The sequence below is a fragment of the Labeo rohita genome, chromosome 23 (genome assembly GCF_022985175.1).
Source record: "Labeo rohita strain BAU-BD-2019 chromosome 23, IGBB_LRoh.1.0, whole genome shotgun sequence".
NCBI classification, from domain to species: Eukaryota; Metazoa; Chordata; class Actinopteri; order Cypriniformes; family Cyprinidae; genus Labeo; species Labeo rohita.
Genome location: NC_066891.1, coordinates 5,638,843 through 5,662,706, shown reverse-complemented (window position 1 = coordinate 5,662,706; position 23,864 = coordinate 5,638,843). Strand labels below are relative to the sequence as shown.

Here is a 23,864-nt window from a genome sequence, read left to right as displayed (position 1 = left end):
AGTGTTTAATTGGTTGGGCTCCATATAACATTGTCATGTTCCTAAAGTCTTTGACCATCTATCCATTCACAGAATGTGAAGTAAGCAAAAAAACAGACTATGCTGAATATGTTGCTCGCCGAATGATAGCTTTCTCATACTGTTGCATAAGCCCAACGACTTTAGTTTTATTACATGCAAGGTTCCGTTTTGAGCAATTCCAAGGAGATTGTGTTTAAAGATTGAACTATATACAAGCCAGGATTTGTCTTCAAAAAAAAAAAAAAAAAAAAAAAAAAACTGGAATACCAATTATTTATTTTTCACTGTATTTAGTCTTTTGAGTTATGTAAGAAAGTTTCTCAATAAATTCTGACCATGCCTTAATTGTTCTTGGTTTAGCTCTATTAATGCTTGCTGTTGAACGTAACAGCACAATATTTTTTAGTTCTATGAGCCACATTTTGTCAGCCGAGTATGTGAATTAATACCAGATTTATACCAATTTAGAATACTGTTCGCTGATAGGCATTCAAATTAAGATCAGAATCACAACTCAACAAACAAATATTGGGATGTTTAGGAATAACCCTAACACATATTTCTGTAACAATTAGAAAAATCTTATCCCATGTACTACAATAAAAAATGCTGGGTTAAAAACAACCCAACTTGGGTTTTTTGGCAACCCAACCCAAGTTTATGTAGTGAACATATGGATACAGGTTGCATGTTAATGCCAAGTGTAAATGCTTGCACCAGACAGATCCCTTATATGGTTCCATATAGAACCACACTTTGAGAGTGTTCTATAGAAACATAATCTTTATAATATATTTAAAAAACATCTTTTTAGAGTGTATTTATCAGTGGAATAAACAACCATTTTGACTTGAAGCAGGAAAAATCGACAGTCGGAAAATGAATTAGCATTCACAGTATCACAAATTAGACATAACAAATAAGCAAGTTTTACATCCAATGAGGTTTATATCCTTATTAATTCTGCCTCAGGTTTATTAAAGATGTCATTTCTGTCTTTCAGCAAAGGAATAAGTGAGAACAAGAAAAATGTGTAAAATATAAAATAAACCATGCTGTCTCTAAATCTAAATGAGCAAAATATTTAGCTAACATATAATTTTGTGATGCCTTCAAGGACAAGTTCACATCCAGAATGAACATTTCCTGATAATTTACTCACCCTCATGCCATCGGAGATGTTGATGTCTTTCTTTATTTAGTCACTAAGAAATTAAGTTTTTTGAGAAAAACATTCCAGGATTTTTCTCCATATAGTGGACTTCAATGGTGGCCAACGGGTTGAAGGTCCAATTGCAGTTTTATTGCAGCTTCAGAGGGCTCTACACAAAGCCAGCTGAAGAATAAGGGTCTTGTCTAGCGAAACGATTGGTCATTTTCTAAGAAAAATATAAATTAATATGCTTTTTAACTACAAATGTTGTCTTGCACTAGCTCGACTTCATGCATTACGTAGTCACATTGGAAAGGTCATGCATGATGTAGGTGGAAATACCAATCGAGAGTGTACAAAGCGGACATGCAAAGAAAATCAAACACACTTTATTAAAAAAAAAGGTAAAACAACAGTGCCTTTTTGAACCAAACTACACAGACGAAGACTATGCTTGACCTTTCCAACATTATTACGGAATTTGTGAATGTAGAAGCGCATCGCAGAGCTAGTGCAAAATGAGCATTTGTGGTTATAAAAGTATATACATTTTTATTCTTTTAAGAAAATGAGTGATCGTTTCGCTATATTAGACCCTTCTTCCTCAGCTGGGATTGTGTAGATCCTTTTGAAGCTGCACTGAAACTGCAGTTTAAACCTTCACCTTTTGGCCACCATTGAAATCCACTATATGGAGAAAAGTCCTGGAATGTTTCTTTGCGACTAAAAAAACATCTTGGATGACATGGGGGTGCGTAAATTTCCAGTGCACTGCAAAAAATACTTTTCTTACTTAGAATTTTTGTCTTGTTTCCAGTCAAAATATCTAAAAATTCTTAAATCAGGAAGGATTTTCCAGACAAGGAAAAATCAATGTCTTGTTTAAGAAAAAAAGAAGTCCAAAATAAGTGAGTTTTTGTTAAGAACAAGCAAATAATCTACCAATGGGGTAAGCAAAATAATCTTACTTAAAGCAGGAAACAATTTTTCTCCTAACTAAAATAAAGATTATTAGAAATACTGTTTCAGCCTTTCTACTTAGATATTTTACATACAATGTTTTACATTGAGTTAAATGTCACTTTCTGTTTCTTTGTAATTATTTGTGACATTTGCAAATTTTCTTTACAAGAAAATACTGTTTCAGCTTTTCTACTTCAAATGTCATGTTTAATTCAATTTGCAACTTCATGTTTCGTTGTAATAATTAGTCAAATGTACAAGCAATTTCTACACCTATTTATTTCTGTATACACTGTAAAAAAACATAAAACAAAGACTGCTGGAATACAAGAAAATACTACTTCAGTGTTTCTACTTTAAAATTTTACAATTAATTGTATATGATACTTGCCGTTTCTTTGTTATTATTATTTTAGAAAAAGCTATTTCTAAGTGAAAATAATTTTAAAGTTTTCTTTTTTTTTTCTTTCTCCAGTATACAAATAGCAAGGATTTGAACCTGGACAAATCTGATCTATCCAATTTGCGACCGCAGAACAACATGACTGAAGAGAATACAATGTTCTACTATGACTCTAATTATGATGAAGAGTTGTGTAACAAGGAGGAGGTGGTGAAAGTCGAATCCACTGCTATTCCACCCTTTTACATATCAGTGTTTGTGTTGAGCTGCATATGTTACATCCTCATTCTGGTTTTCCTGGCACTCTTCAAAAGCCTCAAATCCTTGACCAACATCCTTACCCTCAATTTAACTCTGTCAAATCTGCTGTTCATTTTTGGACTTCTGTTTTCAGCCTTGTACATCTGGGATCGGACATTTGGAGAGGTTGTCTGTAAAGCTATGAAGTTTCTGTTCTTTGTTGGTTTTTACAGCAGTGTGTTGTTTTTGACTCTAATGACCGTTCAGTGTTACATGGCAGTGGTTCATCCTCTGTCTGACTGGGAGAGATGCAGATGCTTTTTCATCTCTCCTTTTATCATTTGGATCCTGAGTGGAACAGTTGCCCTGCTCGTTTCACTTCACAGCAAAGTCATGACAGTATCTGACAGCCAATACTGTGTTTATGACAGTTTTGAGTGGATATTTGTCATTGTTTATTTTCAAAATGCCATTTTCTTCATTGCATTTCTAATCATGTTTTTTTGCTATGGCAGAATGTTTTGGACAATTAAAAAATCTCAGACTAATAAGTGACACAAAACTGTTAGACTAACATTTTTTATTGCACTGGTGTTTTTTATCAGTTGGGCTCCATATAACATTGTCATGTTCCTAAGATCTTTGACCATTCATCAGTTCAGAATAGAATGTGAAGAAAGCAACAGACTTGACTACGCTCTAATCTATGCTCTGCGAATGACAGCTTTTTCCCACTGTTGCATAAGCCCAGCGATTTTAGTTTTTGTACATGCAAGGTTCCGTAATCCTTTTGAGCAATTCCAAGGAGATTTTGTTTAAAGATTGAAGTCTATGAATAATGAAAATATCTCAGAACTATTAATTGTTTTGTTGTTATCCACAATATTTTAATCTCTGATTTGTTCTACTTGGTAAGATAAGAGAGACTTGAGAAATTGGGTGATTAAAGAAATTCAATAAATGTTGCTCAATTAAAATTAAACACAGGCTATCATGTAAATTTAAATAAACAGTTTTAAATATTGGCGCTTACTGTCAGGTTCAAATAAATGTCTAGTTAAAACTGCGTCTGTCTATTATTTTCTGACAGGCCTCAGAGTGAGCGGGGATTTATATGGTAATTTGGAGATACAATGGTTAGATTGTGTTTACATTACACTGAGATCTGATCACATTGCATCCTTGACTATCTCTAGACCAGAATACACTCATCGGATATCAGTCCAATCTGACAATCATAAACATGTTAACACTTGTCTTTTATGTGGACAACATACAGATACAGGCTGCATGTTAATGCCAAGTGTAAACACTTTTGGCGCCAAATAGAAGCCTTATAAGGTGTTCTATAGTGTGGAACCCCCAAAGGAATGTGGTGGGAAAAATTTGGGGTGGGAGGAAAAAATATTTTTCACATTTTTGGCGTTTCCTTGAGAAACTCTGCAACACCCTCACAAAACTTTTACATTCTCTCGCAAAACCAGTTGAGTTCGGACAAACACAGGAGCTGTAGTTTGTAGCTTGTAAGTCCACTTCCAGAACAAAAATTTACAGATAATTTACTGACCCCCTTGTCATCCAAGATGTTCATATCTTTCTTTCTTCAGTCATAAAGAAATTATGTTTTTTGAGGAAAACTATTCAGCATATAAATATATTTCAGCATATAATGGACTGATATGCTGCCCTGATTTTGAACTTCCAAAATGCAGTTTAAATGCGGCTTCAAACGATCCAAAATGCGGTTGTAAATGATCCCAGCCGAGGAAGAAGGGTCTTATCTAATGAATCAATCGGTTATTTTCATTAAAAAAAATTAAATTCAAATACTTTTTAATCTCAAATGCACGTCTTGTCTCAAGACAGTTAGGGTGTGTTGAAAAACTCCAATCGTATTTTCTCCCTCAACTTCAAAAATCATGTCAAAATCATCCTACATCGCTGCAGAAGTACCGACCCAGTCTTTGCAAAGTGAACATGTAAAGAAGATCAAACACCCTTAACAAAAAAGGTAAAACAGCGATATAAGATGATTTTGAAGTTGAGGGAGAACATGAGATGGGAGTTTTTCGACATACCCTAACTGTCATGAGTTCAGGCAAAGCAAGACAAGACAAACATTTGACATTAAAAAGTAAATAAATTGTATTTTTTTTAATGAAAATAACTGATCGTTTCACTAAATAAGACCCTTCCTCCTCGGCTGGGATCATTTACAACCACATTTGGGATCGTTTGAAGCCGCATTTAAACTGCATTTTGAAATGTTTTCCTTAAAAACACAATTTCTTTACGACTGAAGACAGAAAGACATGAACATCTTATATGACAAAGGGGTGAGTACATTATCTGTAAATTTTTGTTCTGGAAATGAACTTCTCCTTCAAAGATGTTTTTTCTATCTTCCAGCAAAGGAATAAGTGGGAAAAAATGAGTGTTATATGTAAAATAAACCATGTTGTCTTTAAATCTGAATGAGCTAAATATTTAGCTAAAAAAAAAAAAAAAAAAGATTAGTACAAACACTACACGTATTTCAATCTAATATTTAAAAATGTTACATTAAGGTAAATGTGTTACTTTACATTACTTTAAAATTGTGAAAATTGTTTCCCTGGCTTTTTTCCTAAGTAAATCCTACTCAGTTTTTCCAAGTATAATACCAAGTTGGCAACTGATGTTAAAAAGACATCAGATTGACATAAAAACTGATGACATAAAACAAACAAAAAAACAGGTCACAAGTGCAAACAAAACTAATGTCAAAAGCTTGACATGATGTTGATTTGAGGTAAAATGAACATCAAACAAATTTCATATACACATATACACATGATATAAGATATATACAAGATATATACAAATTCAAATTAAGATCAGAATCACCATTCAGCAAACAAATATTTTGATGTTTAGGGATAACCCTATCACATATTTCTGTAGCAATTAGAAAAGCCTTATCCAAAAATGCAGTAATAAGTGGAAAAATAAACAGTTTTAAATATTAATGCTTACTGTCAGGTTCAAATAAGTTTCTTGTCAAAACTGCGTCTGTCCATCATTTTCTGACAGCCCTTAGAGAGAGTGATGTGACCTCTATCTGTGAATACAGATACAATAGTTAGATTGGGTTTACATTACACTGAGATCTCAGTGAAAGTCAAAAGGTTACAAAAGCATCTCTAAAGTGTTTGGACTCAACACTCACAATGCATCCTCAACTACCTCTGGACCAGGACACACTCATTGGATATCAGTCCAATCTGACAATCAGAAACACATTAACACTTTCCTTTTATGTGAAGAACATATGGATACAGCTTGCATGTTAATGCTAAGTGTAAATGCCTTTGGCACCAAATAGAACCCTTATAAGGTTGCATAAAGAACCACGGGTTGAGAGTGTTCTATATAAGTATAAATGCGGCTTCAAACAGTCCCAAATGCGGTTGTAAACGATCCCAGCCGAGGAAGAAGGGTCTTATCTAGTAAAACGATGGGTTATTTTCATTTTAAAAAAATACGATTTAAATACTTTTTCATCTCAAATGCTCATCTTGTCTTGCTCTCCCTGAACTCTGTGTATTCTGATTCAAGACAGTTAGGGTATCTCAAAAAACTCCAAACTCCAAATTTTTTCCCTCAACTTCAAAAATCATTTCGAAATCATCCTACATCGCTGCAGAAGTACTGACACAGTCTTTGCAAAGTGAACATGCAAAGAAGATCAGATTTTGAAGTTGAGGGAGAACGTGTGATGGGAGTTTTTCGACATACCCTAACTGTCATGAAATGGAAAAAAAAGTGTTCAGGCAAAGTGAGACAAGACGAGCGTTTGACATTAAAAAGTATATAAATTGCATTATTTTTATGAAAATAACTGATCGTTTCACTAGATAAGACCATTCTCCCTCAGCTCATATACAACAAAATTTGGGATCGTTTGAAGCCGCATTTAAACTGAATTTTGAAAGTTCAAACTCGGGGCACCATATCAGTCCATTATATGGAGAAAAATCCTGAAATGTTTTCCCCAAAAAACATAATTTCTTTACGACTAAAGAAAGAAAGACATGAACATCTTGGATGACAAGGGGGTGAGTACATTATCTGTAAACCTTTGTTCTGGAAGTGAACTTCTCCTTTAAGAGAAATGTGTCACTTTACATTTCTTTGAAATTGTGAAATTTGCAGATTGTTTCCTAGCTTTTTTCCTAAGTAAATCCTACTTTGTTTTTTTCAGTATAATATCATGTCATATCAAAACTGATGACAAAAACAAACTAAAAAAAAACAAACAAACAAAAAAAAACATGTCAAATATGCAAACAAAACTAACATCAAAAATGTGACATGATGTTGATTTGATGTAAAATGAACATCAAACATATTGGCCTACATATACATTAAACAAATTTCAGTGGGATTAACTTCCTATTTTCACCACTTTGCCGTCCAAACTAAATTTAAAATGATGTTGCAGTATCTTGATCATTTCTTGACTAAGATTTGATGTCAAATTGATATCAAAGTGCCTGCTGGGTGACTATGACTATGACTTTTGAATGCAAAATATGTTGAGCATGTGACTGTTATGAAGCAAGAGAAGAAACAACATATTCTTTGGGTCTTTCGCTCATGAGAAAGCGGTTGACTTTCCTGTGGTATTTGTTGCCTCGTCTGTCATTAGAAAATAGTGTAAGCAGAGCAGTTACTTCATGTAGAAAGATCACAAAGCCACTTCAGCTTCCTCTGATCATGTGAGAAGAGATTTAGAGTCTGAGGTTTGAGGTAGGATGTACGTTACTTACCCAACATACAAACTTCACTCAGAATGCTCTTTTTAATTAATTGATTGGGTATGTTTTTATAACTGTTTTTTTTATGTTATAGCTGGTTAATCTAATTATATATTTCATGAAATTCCAGCTCATTTTATACTAGAGATTTTGGTAGACAGCAGAGATCAGTTACTGCGTTATTCTGATTATCATTGCGCTCTACAAGATCAATATCATAAAGAATTTTGGTAAGTCATGTATATATTCATTTGACTTAGTTATAAAACTTAAACTGACTGGTATAACTTAACTTTCTTTGTAATTAATTAACAAGCAAATTGTATATGAAAATTACTCCAAAGTTTGGTTTTTTTTACACAAAGAGCAAAGAATTGAACCTGGACGAATCTGATCGGCCCAGTTTGCAACTGCAGAACAACATGACTGATAAGAATACAACATACTACTACGACCCATTTTATGAAGACGTGTTTTGTAACACAGAGGATGTGGTAAAAATCGGATCCATTGATCCTTTTTTTTTCATATCAGTGTTTGTGTTGAGCTGCATCTGTAACATCCTCGTTCTGGTTTTCCTGGCGCTCATCAAAAGCCTCAAATCCCTGACCAACATCTTCATCCTCAATTTAACTCTGTCAAATCTGCTCTTCATTTTTGGACTTCTGTTTTCATCCTTGTACATCTGGGGTTGGACATTTGGAGAGGCTGGCTGTAAAGCTATGGAGTTTCTGTTCTTTGTTGGCTTTTACAGCAGTGTGCTGTTCTTGACTCTAATGACCGTTCAGTGTTACATGCCAGTGCTTCATCCTCTGTCCAACTGGGAGAGATCTTCCATCACTACTTTTATCATTGGATCCTGAGTGGAACAATTGCACTGCACAATTCACTTAAAGTCATGACAGTATTTGACAGCCAGTACTGTGTTTATGAAAGTGTTGAATGGAAATCTGCCTTTGTTTATTTTCTAAATACCTTTTTCTTCATTGCATTTCTAATCATGTTTTTTTTTTTTATGGCAGAATACTTCGAACAATTAGAAAATCACACACTAAAAAGAGACACAAGACTGTTAGACTAACATTTTTTATTGCACTAGTGTTTTTTATCAGTTGGGCTCCATATAACATTGTCATGTTCCTAAAGTCTGTAACCAACCATCCATTCACAGAATGTGAAGAAAGCAAAACACTCAACTATGCTGTATTTTATGCTCAGCGAATGATAGCTTTCTCCCACTGTTGCATAAGCCCAGCGATTTTATCTTTTGTACATGCAAGGTTCCGTAATCGTTTTGAGGAAATCCAAGGAAACGTGTTTCTAAATAAACAGTTTTAAATATTGCCACTTACTGTCAGGTTCAAATAAACTTGTCAAAACTGTTCATCTATTATTTTCTGACAGCCCTCAGACTGAGTGAGCAGGGATTTATATGGTGAATAAAGATACAATAGTTAGATTGGGTTTACATTACACTGAGAACCGATCATAATGCATCCTCAACTACCTCTTGACCAGAACACACTCACCAGTCCAATCTGACAGCCAGAAATTGCAAGTACCCACTAAATTATTTATATGATAAGATGTTTATATATATATATATATATATATATATATATATATACGCACACATATACATATATGTACATATATATACAGTACTGTGCAAAAGTCAGTAAAAAATATCAGTTTACATTTACAAACATTCTGTTTGCCAATAATTGTAATAATCTAGTGAGATTTTCGTTTGCGCAAGGAGTCTGACAACAGCCAGTGCTCCACACAGAGATCTGATCTGACCATCATCCATGGTGAGAATGACATGAAGAAACAGAAAAACTGAGACAGACTAAATCCAGAAGAACTGTGGCAACATCTCCAGGATGTTTCAAATAACCTACCTGCAGAGCTACCGGAAAAACTATGCATAAGTGCACATAGGGCAAAAGCTGCTGATGGTCACATCAAATGCTTATTTATTTTAGTTAATAGAAGTTCTTTGATAAAGAAAATCTATTTATGACATTGTTTTTGACAGCATCCTCATTTTATGTGCCTAACTGCCTAAAAATGTTAACAGTACTGTAGCTTTGTAGGTGTAGGTCTCTTAAAGCATCTTGGAGATGTTGCCACAGTTCTTCTGGATTTAGTCTGTCTCCGTTTTTGCTGTTTCTTAAGACAGACTGGATTGAATGATGGAGAGATCAGATCTCTGTTTGCACAAGGAGTCTGACAACAGCCTGTGCTCCATACAAAAATCTCACTGGATTATTATAATTAATGGCAAAATGAATCTTTAGAAATGTAATCTGATATTTCCTACTGACACACTACAGCAAAAGACTGACTTTAACTGACTTTAAACCATTTTTTAGCTGATGAAAATACTAGTGGCCTAAGACTTTTTATATGTATATATATAGATATATATAGATATATATAGATATATACACACACACACATATACATATATATACATATACATACACACACACACACATATATATATATATATACATATATATATAATATATACATACATACACACACACACACACACACACATATATATATATATATATATATATTTTTTTTTTTTTCTTTAAGTGTCCTGCATTTTCAAGTCACTACCAAAACAGTGTATGTTTTAGTCCATTGGCTGAGACTGATTTTAACACCCCTACATTTATGATTAGGAAATATTTATGTGTCCCTCTCTCTCATAGCTATATGGTGAGTATATACGCCCCATCATTTTGAGGTAAATGTGTTCGTTTTATGAACATTTGTGTGTAACTTCAAAGAATGCCACTACCGAACACCATTTTTCTAATTTAATTAAACACTTTAATTAAACACTTTTTTTCAGAGTTATTCCATTACATTTAGTTTTTATATGTGTACAACTGTTCAGAACTGTGTTAGTTAACCATGTGTCGATTGGCATCTTTGAGCTAGGTTCAAAAGTATCTACAATTGTCACTAACAAAACATTTGGTAAAGTTTCAGTATAGTGACATCTTTGTCTTTTTTGGTGTTATCCCATAAAATTGTCACTGCCGTAACAGTCACGACAGAAACATGTCATTATTGCTTCGGTAGTGAGAAAAAGGAACACATAATCCTTTATTTGGGGGAAATAAACAAAATTTTAGATTAGTTATGCAACTTTTTAGTATTTTAGTATGTTTTAGTAGTGTTCTAGTATGTGAGTTCAAAATTCTGTCATGTTCGATGTCTGATAATGACTGAAACATAGTTTCCAACTGACTTTGAACCAATTCTGTAGAATGGCCTATATAAGCTGTGTCTCATTTAAATTTAATGGTATTATTAAAAAAAAAAAAAAAAAAAAAAGTGTATGTCCATCATATATTTTGAAGTGTTGGTTTCTCTCAAGTAAATGAAGTTTCAACCCAAATGATAATGACTTTCGATTGCAAAATTTGTTTTCTTGGAAAATTTAAGCACATGTGACTGTTATGAAGCTAGAGCAGACACATGACATGATTTGGGTCTTTTGCTCATAAGAAAGCAGGTGACTTTCTTATGCCATTTGTTGCCTCATTACAAAACAGTTTAAGCAGAGCGGTTACTTCGAGCATAAAGATCACAAAGCCACTTCAGCTTCCTCTGAGCATGTAAGATGAAATGATTCAGAGTCTTGAGGTTTGAGGGAGGATGTATGTTATTTACCTATCACACAAACATCACAATCACCAGAACAATAATGCTGCTTTTGTAATTCACTGAGTGGGTGCATTCTCTTGAACTTTAGTTATTATAGTTAACATAGCTGATGAAATTCCAGTTTATTTTATACTAGAGACTGTGGTCGACTGCATTGAACGGTTAAAGTGCTGTTCTGATCGTCACTGTGGTCCACATCAAGAATTCAGGTAAGTCATTTATATATTCATTTGACTATTTAAACTGAATGGTATAACTTCACTTTTTCCTCCTTATGTCGCCTAAATACATCCTTTATACTGTCAAAAATTATTTTAATGATTTACATAAAAGTTTCGATTTTAAGTAAATGTGTAACTTACACTTTCTTTGTAATTATCTTTGAACTCCACAAGCAAATTCTAAGTGAAAACCGTTTCAAAGTATTTTTTCAGTGAACAAAGAGAAAAAGGATTGAACCCGGACAAATCCGATTGCAAATGGATATTGACATGACTGATGAGAATACGATGGACAGTGACTACTACGACTACAACAGCGACTATGACGACCAGCTGTGTCGCAAAGAGGAGGTGGTGAAAGTCGGATCTGTTGTTATTCCAATCTTTTTCACAGTAGTGGTCGTGTTGAGCTGCATCGGTAACATGCTCATTCTGGTGATCTTTAAACTCTACGAGAGCCTCAAAACCCTGACCCATGTCTTCATCCTTAATTTAGCGGTGTCAGATTTGCTGTTCACTTTTGGACTTCCATTTTGGGCCTCGTATTACATCTGGGGTTGGACATTTGGAGAGGTTGGCTGTAAAGCTGTGAAGTTTCTGTTCTATGTTGGCTTTTACAGCAGCGTTTTGTTCTTGACTCTAATGACCGTTCAGCGTTACATGGCAGTGGTTCATCCTCTGTCTGACTGGAAGAAATCCAGATGCTTTTTAGTCTCTCCTTTTATCGTTTGGATCCTGAGTGGAACGGTTGCACTGCTCAGTTCACTTCATAGTAAAGTCATGATTGAATCTGACAATCAATACTGTGAATATGGCAGTGTTGAATGGAAATCTGGCATTGCGTATTTTCAGAATGCTTTTTTCTTCATTGCATTTGTAATCATGGGTTACTGTTATGGGACAATGCTTCGGACGATTACAAAACCACAGACTAACAAGACTGTTAGACTGACATTTTTTATCGTGCTGGTGTTTTTTATTGGTTGGGCTCCATATAACATTGTCATGTTCCTAAAATCTTTGACTATTAATCCTTTTACAGACTGTGAAGTAAGCAAAAGAATCGACTATGCGTATTATGCTTGCCGAATGTTAGCTTTTACACACTGTTGCATAAACCCAGTGATTTTAGTTTTAGATGCAAGGTTCTGTAATACTTTACAAGACATTACAAGACAAGGAAGTTTTGTGTAAAAATTGAAGTCTGTGAATAATGTCTCAGAACTATTAACTGTTTATCACAATATTTCAACTTCTTGGTAAGATAAGCTAGACCTGAAAGAGAAAAGTTGGGTGCTTAAAGGAATAGTTCAACCAAAAAATGAGAATTTTCTGAAAATGTACTCACCTTCAGGCCATCCAAGATGTATTTCTGTTTCTTCATAGCATTACATCACTTGCTCAATGGATCCTCTGCAGTGAATAGGTGCCCTCAGAATGAGAGTCCAAACAGCTGATGAACAACTAAGTGTTTGTAAGTAATCCATCACAAAGACATTTTTATCTTCAAACTGCTGCTTTCTGCTAAAATAAAGTAGTCTACACTAGTGGTGTCAAAATTAGTGCGTTAAAAGAGAAGTTCACTTCCAGAACAACAATTTACAAATAATTTACTCACCCCCTTGTCATCCAAGATGTTCATGTCTTTCTGTCTTCAGTCGTAAAGAAATTATGGTTTTTGAGGAAAGCATTTCAGGATTTTTCCTCCAAATAATGGATTAAATGCAGCCTCAAAGGGCTCTAAATGATCCCAGCCGAGGAAGAAGGGTCTTATCTAGCGAAATGAGCAGTCATTGTTTTCGAAAAATAAAAATTTGTATACTTTTTAAGCACAAAAGCTTACGTAGCACAGGCTCTGGGATGCGCGTCCACGGGTCGTTCTTGAACGATTCGTTCATTTTGAACGAATCTTTAATATGACTCGGGAAGAACGAGTCGTCTTGGGGAGTGATTCGTTCAGTCACGCATGTGCAACATCCTATTAGGTTCTGTACTGGAATTAGCTCACCTGTTTCAGGTTTTGAGTTGTTCGTTCATCTTATGGGGCTGTCATGTGATGCTAATTTTGCTAAAATTAACTAAATTACTTGAAAAAACGATTAATTCGTTTAGCTGAACGAGACTCCGAGTCTTCGGCTGAAAGGTCCGAGTCGGTAAAATGATCTGAAATTCCCATCACTACTACGAACCATGTCTAAGTTCATCGTCTGTGTACTCCAGCTCAAAAAAGGTTATTTTCTCCTACAACTTCAGAATCATCCGACATCGTTGTACCATTTTGTTTACTTGCACTTTTTTTAGTCTTTGTGCTCTCGCTTTGTAAACACTGGGTCTGTGGTTCCACCTACGTTCGGCGTGCTTTCGACATGATTCAATAGTACGTGGACTCGCATCCCAGAACCTGGGCTACACAAGCTTTTGTGCTTAAAAAGTACACAAATTTTTATTTTCAGAAAAAAATGACAGATCGTTTCACTAGATAAGACCCTTCTTCCTCAGCTGGGATCGTTTAGAGTCCTTTAAAGCTGCATTGAAATATTTTCCTCAAAAAACAATTTCTTTACAACTGAAGACAGAAAAACATGAACATCTTGGATGACAAAGTTGTGAGTAAATTATTTGTGAATTGTTGTTCTGGAAGTGGACTGCAGGCGATTAATTTCTTCAGTTTAACGCGTTAAAAATATTTAACACAATTAACGCAGGGGCGGGGCTAGGTTTGGCCACCCCACCCACAACCACTAAAGAATTGCGTTTATTTAGACGCGCGCTAACCGTCACCTCACGTCAGGCGCGAGTCAAACGAGCGCAGAAACGGTACTGATGATGCTGAACTGTGGTCAGATGAGATGTTGTCTGGTCATGTCAGTGAAAACAAATCTTAAAAAAAAAAAAAAAAAAAAAAAAAAAAAATTGTTTTTCGTTGTTGGTGAAGTGTTGGTTTCCAATCACCAAGGAGAGGCTATGCAAGCTCCTAAAGATGGCAGCCATGACAAAAAAAGTCACATGACTGAAACCCATAAATACCCCATTGAAGCGCTGTATCATAGTCAAACCCAAATGAAGCTACGAGTATGCAGTTAGTCATAGTTATGTCGTCAGTTACCTCACTGAAGTTACAAAAAAGTAAAACTGTTAAACTGTTAAAATTGGGCATGTAAGTGTTTATTATTTAAGAGTCACATTTAAAACAGAGTCAGAGCCGCTTCAAGTTCAGCAGCAGAAGTTTTTAAAGTAACCACAGCCAAAATATCCTAATAACCAGCTGCTGTGATGTCTGTTAATCAAAGAACAAACTTAAACAAAATAAGGAGATCAATAACTTCTGAAGTTTTTAAGCATTATTTTTTAATGAATTTAGATGTTAGTGTTTGTTATAATGGGTTTATGTGAAGATTGTTTTAAGCTCACTTAAAACTTACGTCTAATAAATGTTAAATTGAAAGTTCTCAATTATACTGTAATGTTGAATGGCCATAGTATAATGGTTAAATATTAGCAAAAAAGTCAGAGAGACATCAGTTGGTATCAGTGATACTTGCCTACAGTCATAAAAAAATGGGATTAAATACCGAAAATATACTTCTTTATGTTGTTTCTACATAAATTTGAAGATGGAATGCGAAATTATTGCATTATAAAAGTTGTAATGTTAGGTGGGATTAATCGCAACTAATTTCAGAAAAAAATGTGTAATTCCATGTCCAGTAAAAAGTCATCTAATCTGAATCAGGAGAAAAATATGCACAGCACCATTTACAAGCGAAAAACAGTCCAAAACACATCCAAACAATTAATTTAGTGGATTTTGATGTGAGAGGACAAACATGCAACTTTTTCTTCACAAGACGTTAACTGATGGACTGAAGTTGTGTGGATTACTTGTGGATTATTGTGATGTTTTCATCAGCTGTTTGGACTCTCATTCTGATGGCGCCCATTCACTGCAGCGGATCCATTTGTGAGCAAGTGTAAGTAAAATTTTCAGCAAATTCTCCTAAAAATGTATGAAAACAAATGCTGAAGATTGACAGATTTTGGCGAATGGGATGAATTTATTAGACAAATTACAAAGAACATCTGAAATGCAAAATATTTAAATGCTATCTTTGTGTAAAAGCATGTTCTAATTCGAACACACAACAGAAACCAGTTTTTACTTAGAGCGGAAAAATGTTGTGAATGAAGTGCTGTGAACTTCAAACACTCCTACTCAAAATTACTGTTAAGCAAACCATAAAAACTGTTTGTAAATACGCAGAATTATGCAGTTTTGGTTTTGTAAATGTGTTATGACTGGAAATTCACTTTTTTTTTTTTTTTTTTCACGTGACAAATTGTGGTCTGTGGAAGGAAGCACAGCATCATCACTAACCTACATAAACAGGAAAATGGAAGATTTGAGTTCATGCCAGTCTTATTGTTTTTAAATGTAATTTTTAACAGATTAATATCAACAATATTAGTATGTTTGTAGCCTACATACTGTACATGTAATCCCTGCAAAACATTATCACCTTTAAAAAAAAATAACATACTCTACCAGTCAAAAGTTTTGGAACAGTAAGATGTTTTTTAAAGAAGTCTCTTCTGCTCACCCAAGCCTGCATTTATTTGATCCTATACAGCATGATTAAAATTTTGATATATGTTTACTATTTTAAATAACTGCTTTGTATTTGAATATATATTAAAATGTAATTTATTCCTGTGATCAAAGCTACATTTTCTTCAGTCTTCAGTGTCGCACGATCCTTGCAGAAATCATTCTAAGAAAATTTTTTTGTATTATTATTGTTACATCCTGAGGACGTATAATATTAATATTAATGACTAAGGTGTGTTTTCCCTGCCCATTTTGGGTGTGGTGGTGTTTCCCTGTGTGTGCTCTCTGTCTCCCTCTCTCTCTGCTTGCTTGGCAGTTGCAGATTAGCCACAGGTGGTGCTCATCAGAGAGTGTGCTGCAGAGAAGCAAACCAGACAAAAGAGCAAAGAAGCAATGTGGAGCGAGGTTCACTTCTCCCCTGCTCCAGACCTGTGTTGACTCTTTCTCTTTATGTAGATTGTGGTGCATTCTCTTGAAAAGTTAACTGTTGAACTATAACTTTAGAGTTTTAATTGAAATCAGGTTGACCAGCAGTGTTGTGTATAACTTTAATTTAATATTTATTTGTTAAAGTATTAGAAGGTATTGTAATTTTGTTGTTTGATTATTCTGAGTTTAGGTTGGAAGCTGTAGGGAGAGGGTGCCATTTTATGTTTGTACTTGATGTTTATCCCTGTTTTTTGGTTAGTGAGGGAGTTGAGGAAAGCCTTTGTCGTTTATTTCTTTTCTTTTACCCAGGTAGGTTATTTAGTACTCCTCCTGTTAGTTAGCTGCTGTTTTGTTTGTTGTTTTGGCCTGGCTCTCTCCTGAAGACCGTTACTTCCCTGTTTATTTTGTGAATTACTAAATAAAACCGCTCAAACTAAGTTAAGTGTTGTATTGTATTTCTGGGGCAGAGGACTGGAGTGATTCCTCCACGTTTTAGTTTTCATTCTTTTTTTTTTTTTCAGTAGTTCTTTTTACGCTTTAGTTTATTTGTTACTCCTGCCCTGACCCTAGACGGGAGATTGGGAATGTAACATTATCAATATATAAAACAGTTAAGTTTTTTTTTTTTTTCAGGATTCTTTGAATAAAAAGATCAAATCAGCATTTATCTGAAATAAAAAGCTTTTGTAACATTATACAATATACCACTTAAAAGTATTGAGTCAGTATAATTTTATTATAGTAGCAAATACTTTTACCAAGCAAGGACGCTTTAAATTGATCAAAAGTGATGATAAAGACATTTATCATTTCCATTTCAGATAAATGCTGTTCTTCTGTACTTTCTATTTAAAGAAACCTGAAAAAAATACTACTCAGCTGTTTGAGCAGAAAATCTGAATATCAGAATGACTTCTGAAGCATCATGTGACTGGAGTAATGATGCTAAAAATTCAGCTTTGACATCACAGGAATAAATTACGTTTTAAAATATATTAAAATAGAAAACAGATATTTTAAACTTTTCAACATAAAAATGAAAAAGTGTGACACTGTTTTGACACTCCCATTAACTGGCAACTACCCTAAAATGTTACTAAGGAACTGCCACAAGAACAACTGGTTACACTGCAAAAGTGAAATGAAAGTATAATTTTTTACAAAGGAAAAGAGAAATGGCAGTTTTGAGATTGACGTCTGTAACCCTCCCATTCAACATAAAACACTTAAACATTCCATCCAAAACATAGATGTCACTAAATATCAGCTTCAATTTGCCATGGAATTTTTTACCAGTTGGTTTCAGTTTGGCAGTTTCAAATCATATTACTAAGAGACCAGACAAAATTAGGGTAAGAATGTTTTTCTTTATTATTTGATTAATAAATACAATCATAATCAATTCTAATGACAAAATTAATATGATTATATAGAGAACATCATGACGGAAGAGTATACATATGATCCAGAAGACCAACCATGTCACAAAGAAGAAGTGATCAGAGTTGGATCTATTGTAATTCCAGTTTTCTTCACTCTTCTGGTTGTGTTTAGTTGCATTGGTAACCTGCTGGTTCTGCTCATCCTGGTGCTGTATGAGAAGTTTAGATCGCTGATCAACATCCTGATCTGCAATTTAGCTCTGTCAGATCTGCTGTTCACGTCTGGACTTCCATTTTGGGCTTTGTACTTCGTCTGTGGTTGGACGTTTGGAGAAGCTGGCTGTAGAACGGTGAAGTTTCTATTCTACGCTGGCTTTTACAGCAGCGTGTTGTTCTTGACTCTAATGACCGTTCAGCGTTACATGGCAGTGGTTCATCCTCTGTCTGACTGGGAGGCATGCAAATGCTTTTCAGTTGCTCCTCTCATCATATGGTTCTTGAGTGGAACAGCTGCACTTTTAGTCTCTCTTCACAGCAAAGTCTTAGAACACGAAGGGAGTTTTTATTGTGAATTTGACAGTATTCAGGTAAAACATGCCGCTGTTTATTTACAGAATGTTTTCTTCCTGGTTGCATTTTGCATCATGGGATTTTGTCAGGTAAGAATGTTCCAGACAGTCGCTCAATCTCAAATAAAGCGGCGACACAAGACTATCCGACTCATATTCTGTGTCGGGCTGGTATTCTTCATTAGTTGGGCTCCATACAACATTGTTATGTTTTTAAGAATTCTGCAAGATTATGATTTGTCTTCATTCACAGATTGTAATGTATCCATTTGTCTTGATTATGCATATTATGCCTGCCGGCTGTTGGCTTTTTCACATTGCTGCTTAAACCCAGTGCTTTATGCTCTGATTGGAGAAAGATTTCGGAAACATCTGAAGACAATATTGAAAAAATTGTGTTCAAAATAAAGCAATTCTGATCCATCTTTTGGTGTGTTTATTAAATGCAACAATTTTCACAGTGCATATCAGGTTATTTAAGATGTATGACATAACGTTATGATAAACTATTATTAAAAAAATGTGGTGCTTTTTTTGTTTTTGAACAAATTCTCACCAAAGCTGAATTTATGAGATTAAAAATTCAGTAAAAACAGCAATATTGTGAAATATTATTATTAAAATTACTGTTTTCTATTTAAATATATTGAATACAGTTGAGGTCAAAAGTTTACACACACCTTGAAGAATCTGCAAAATGTTCATTATTTTACCAAAATGAGAAGGATCATACAAAACGAATGTTATTTTTTATATAGTACTGACCTGAATAAGATATTTCACATAAAAGACGTTTACATATAGTCCACAAGACAAAATAATAGTTGAATTTATGCATTGTTTTCCTTTTGGAGCATCCGTGTGCGTCTGAACCTTCTGAAATAGTTGCACATGAGTCCCTCAGTTGTCCTCAGTGTGAAAAGATGGATCTCACAATCATTCAGTCATTGCTGGAAAGGGTTTAAACACACAAAAATGCTGAAAAACCAAAGAATTTGTGGGACCTGAAGGATTTTTTTGAAGAAAATCAGGCAGTTTAACTGTTCAGGACAAACAAGGAACTCATGAACAACTATCACTAAAAAAAAAAAAAAACAAAACAAAAAACCCCCCGCTGTGGATCATTCAAGTAACAACACAATATTAAGAGTCAAATTCAACTATTATTTTCTCTTGTGGACTATATGTAAATGTCTTTTATGTGGAATATCTTCCACATGAAAAAAATAACATGCATTTTGTATGATCCCTCTTATTTTGGTAAAATAATTAACATTTGTCAGATTCTGCAAGGTATGTAAACTCTTGACTTCAACTGTATATAAATATAAAATATAATTTATTCCTGTGATGCAAATCAGAATTTTCCACATCACTAAACCAGTATTCAGAAATGATTCCACAAACCCCTTAAAAGTTTGGGGTCTTTTTTTTAAGAAATTAAAGGAGAATTCACTTCCAGAACAACAATTTACAGATAATGTACTCACCCCCTTGGCTTCCAAGATGTTCATGTTTGTTTCTTCAGTCGTAAAGAAATCTTCTCCTTTAATATTTTATTCAGTAAGAATGCATTAAACTGATGAAAAGTGTCAGTAAAAACATTTATAATGTCACAAAAGATTTCTATTTCTAATAAATGCTGTTTTTTAAACTGTGATACATTTTGTCTCCAAAAATATTAACAGCATAACTGTTTTTAACATTGATTATAATAAGAAATGTGCAGCAAATCAGCATATTAGAATGATTTTTGGAGCATCATGTGACACTGAAGACTGGGTAATGATGCTGAAAATTCAGCTTTGCATTAAAGGAAAAATTTACATTTTAAAATATATTACAATAGAAAATTATTTTAAATTGTAATATTTCACAATCTCGCTGTCTTTTACAGAATTTTTGATCAAATACACTCAGCCTTGGTGAGACTTCTTTTAAAAACATTCAAACCTCAGATTTTTAAATGATAGACCCCTATATGATCTCAAAGAAATAGTCCACATTAAATATAAGCTTAACTGACCACCTCTGTGGCATGCTGTTGAAAACCACTGAAAATTTCCAGATTCTTCTTTGGAAAAAAATGCATGTTTACATGGTTTTCTTCAACATCTAAACCTCATGGGGAAAAAAGGATGCCAGCTTCACATCGACACCATACAAACCACTGCTGAATGTAAACATCACATCATCCCACATGCAAAAGTTTAATCTAGGCCAGCAAAATATCAGATGTAATTTACTGTGACAACTTCATTTGACACAGACACATGGACAAAGCAGCCTTAGTCATTTCCAGATAAAAAGTTTATTGATTTATCATTTGTACATGCATATAGATCGACTTGGTTGGGAGAAAACGCTTCAGTTTTTAGTTTGTAGTGCTCAGTGCTGCTGCTTAGGTCAAGGGCACATGGGTGCTTTATCAGAAGTGCTCTTTTAATAAGTCTTAACTGAGAAATCTGTCCCTGACGTCTCAACAAACAAGTTGTGCTCGTTTTAAACCTTCACCCACGCTTTTACAAACAGATGTTGTGCAATATTTATATATAGTTTTTTAGTGTTTGCATATCAAGATTTACAATTTCTTGATTTTGAGATATGTAATTGATCCCTGGTTCTTTTTTGCATGGTGTCCATTGACCATCCACTGATACTGATTACAACAAAAAGAGACAGTCTTACACTGTAAAAAAACAATTTGTTGAGACAACTTAAAATAATGTGTTACCACGCTGCCTTAAAATTGTAAGTTCAGTCAACTCAAAAAAAAGTTTAGTCAACTTGAAACGTAAGTGACAACTTAGATATTTGAGTTGATTCAACTTACAATTTTAAGGCAGCCGGGTAGCAAACACAGCTTTTAAGTTAAAAAGCCAATTTTTTAGTGTTGTAAACTCAAATATTTAAGTTTTCACTTAGTACAACTTAACATTTCAAGTTGACTAAACTTTTTTGAGTTGACTGAACTTAAGGGTAACAAATGATTTTAAGTTGACTCAACAAATAGTTTAATTTCTTTTTACAGTGTACACTGTTTGTGAGATAAATGGCTTTATAATATGTCCTACATTATATAGGATACTTGGTTTTCCATAAGCCCTATTAAATATTGATGGCGGTGTCTCACAGGGCTTGGATGGAAACGGCTATATGATGCAGCAGGACTCACAGGGCTGACAGCATGTGTTAAAAGCTTATTGATAAAGAGGATCTTTCAAAAACAAAACAAAGAAAATCAGCCCTTTAACAACAGCTCTACAAACAAATCCTCAAAACTTCACTTCATCTGATAAGGCAGAGGAAAAACATAGGTAGCAGCATTTTAATTTAAAGAGATTCGGTTCATCTTTTATTAACGTTCAAACAATTTTTAACGATTAGCTTGTATGGGTTCTACTGATGAAATAGACGTTATATTTCATATATGCATAAGTTTTTATAGCAAAAGTTGCTTTTGGATGTCTGTGATTAATGCTACTCAAAACAACAACTGGGTGAATCTCACAAAAACACATCCAGGTCACATTTCAACCCAAAATCTAATGGAAAAAGTAATAAAATTGTTTGTTTTTTTTTGTTTTTTTTGAATCAGCATTAATTATAGGCAGTAGAACAACTATTTACATAATGTACTTACTTCACATTCTACATGATATATAATCATTTTTCTCACAATTACTGTATAAATACTTTTTTTCCATGTATTTTGAGTTAAATATATCATGGATATGTTCCTAAGTTAGTTCGATTCACCCAGTCATATCAGAAAAAAATATATATAATTTTAGGACGACAGCTTTGCTTCGCTCGGACTGCGCAGAGAGCCGTACGTTGGGGTGGAATGAGACGAGGTCTTTGCAAACATAGCAAAATTCATAATTCAAGAGGCAAAAATCTGTTCAAGCTTTACAAAGAGGGAAGAAAATATGTTCTCTTCATTTCAACGGTAATTATAAAACTAAGAGTTCAGCCACTCAATTGCTGGCATAACGAGAGCAAAACTACAAGGTTTTGCCATAAATCTATGCAAACACAATAAACATCATTCTCTTGTCACACATTCCTTATGGTTAGCACTTCACAGGAGATTTCACAACAGCAACAACACTTTTCTTCAAGTATTAGATGTGACTTTAGTCACCACAATGGTGGTCCCCCCCAAAAGACGGAAGATGTGGTTCCTAATGCGCACCACTTCAGTTAGAGGAGACAGGAGCTGATTACAGAAAGTAGAAGCCAAGAGAATTTTGTAATTTCCATTTTAGGTGTCTAAGTGTCATATGAAGGGACGTACAGTTAGGGGTCTCCCTCCGACTCAGTTTTCTTTCTTTCCTGTGTTGCATGTTGCGTTTCCAACATTATAAATGTTTATACATCTATAATGGGAAAACAAAAATATCTAAATAAGGTAAAAAGGGTATCGAATGTCACCCCCAGTCCATGTTGTGTCCAGACTGACCTGAACTCTACTGCGCCGGGTTTTCCTCCAGTCCACTCACATTATACATGCTGCCGTTCTCTTTGAAAGCCAATAAGGGAACCTTTCTGTTCTCCTCCTCTTCATTTTCCACCTCCTCTCCGTCTCCATCTTGACGGGACAGTTTGGTCCCCATGGGAACCTCTATGACCTCTTCAAAGGCCTCTGTGACAGCGCCGTTTTCTTTGAGCTGGAGAGCCACACTTTGAGTGAAGAAAGGTGTCAGAAATTACAAATAAATTTGCGTTTCTCTGATTAAGCATATTGTTGTGTTGTCATTAGAAGTCATTTGGGATAAAAATGTGTACTAAATTAATAAAAGTACATGTAAATAGTGCTCATACTGCCTGCAAACAAATGATCTAAAGTGCTTGGAAATTAAAAAATAAGTTGGAGTTCGTCCTGTCACCAGTAGATGGCAGGAGAGAATCACTTACTGTATTATACTAATACATATAGCAGACAATTATTCAAAGTGACTTTGAGGACAAATAAAAGCAATTAAAAAAAAAACAAAAACAGGTACAAATGTGCAGTAAGCATCCCAATATCACAAAAATATCACAAACAAAAATTACAGTCATTATCCTTAATAAATAATAAATATATTTGCATATATATATATATATATATATAATTATATATCTAAAATTAAATAATTAACTTTTTTTCTTCAATTAATTGCACTTCATCACAATTATTATATTGAAATTATATTACATTTAATCATCAAATTAATGTAGAAACATAAAGATAGTATATTTTTCACATAATGTGTATGACTGAAAGGGAGTTTCACTGATACCGATATTATTGATGTCTCTAAGAAATTGTTCTTTTTTTCCTAATATTTAACCATTGACTATAGTCATTCAATATTACACTATAACTAAGAGCTATTA

General features: G+C 34.2%; 3 protein-coding genes and 2 pseudogenes across 13 annotated transcripts in view; 4 read left to right on the top strand and 1 right to left on the bottom strand.

The window, feature by feature from the left end:
* Positions 1-2,678: 2,678 nt before the first annotated feature.
* Positions 2,679-3,772, top strand: LOC127155164 (chemokine XC receptor 1-like; annotated as a pseudogene).
* Positions 3,773-7,675: 3,903 nt separating this feature from the next.
* LOC127154903 (chemokine XC receptor 1-like) lies at positions 7,676-8,917 on the top strand (annotated as a pseudogene).
* Positions 8,918-11,186: 2,269 nt separating this feature from the next.
* LOC127154990 (chemokine XC receptor 1-like) lies at positions 11,187-13,161 on the top strand. 2 transcript variants are annotated; one of them, XM_051096885.1, is made up of 2 exons: positions 11,187-11,481; positions 11,707-13,161. In XM_051096885.1, exon 2 carries the CDS (start codon positions 11,752-11,754, stop codon positions 12,685-12,687), a length of 936 nt encoding a protein of 311 aa, XP_050952842.1. In that variant the 5' UTR covers positions 11,187-11,481; positions 11,707-11,751; the 3' UTR covers positions 12,688-13,161. The 2 variants fall into 2 exon arrangements, with proteins under 2 accessions (XP_050952842.1, XP_050952841.1); XM_051096884.1 differs by having other exon boundaries at positions 11,696-13,161.
* A 4,252-nt stretch (positions 13,162-17,413) lies between these two features.
* Positions 17,414-18,887, top strand: LOC127154863 (chemokine XC receptor 1). Its single transcript, XM_051096731.1, has 2 exons — positions 17,414-17,880; positions 17,962-18,887. The coding sequence occupies exon 2, from the start codon at positions 17,970-17,972 to the stop codon at positions 18,885-18,887; it is 918 nt and encodes a 305-aa protein (XP_050952688.1). The 5' UTR covers positions 17,414-17,880; positions 17,962-17,969.
* Positions 18,888-20,771: 1,884 nt separating this feature from the next.
* The window catches only part of map7b (microtubule-associated protein 7b), a 44,065-nt gene continuing 40,972 nt past the window's right edge, over positions 20,772-23,864 (bottom strand). For 9 of the 10 annotated variants that reach the window (XM_051096725.1, XM_051096720.1, XM_051096723.1 and 6 more), the window contains one exon: positions 20,772-23,165. In XM_051096725.1, coding sequence (XP_050952682.1) covers positions 22,952-23,165 — 214 coding nt within the window. In that variant the 3' untranslated portion in view covers positions 20,772-22,951. The remainder of the gene's footprint in view (positions 23,166-23,864) is intronic. The other variant, XM_051096721.1, reaches the window with a different exon arrangement.

Bases quoted from the DNA above. Each gene is read 5' to 3' on its own strand.
- LOC127154990 (XM_051096885.1), top strand. From the start codon at position 11,752: ATGGATATTGACATGACTGATGAGAATACGATGGACAGTGACTACTAC.
- LOC127154863 (XM_051096731.1), top strand. From the start codon at position 17,970: ATGACGGAAGAGTATACATATGATCCAGAAGACCAACCATGTCACAAA.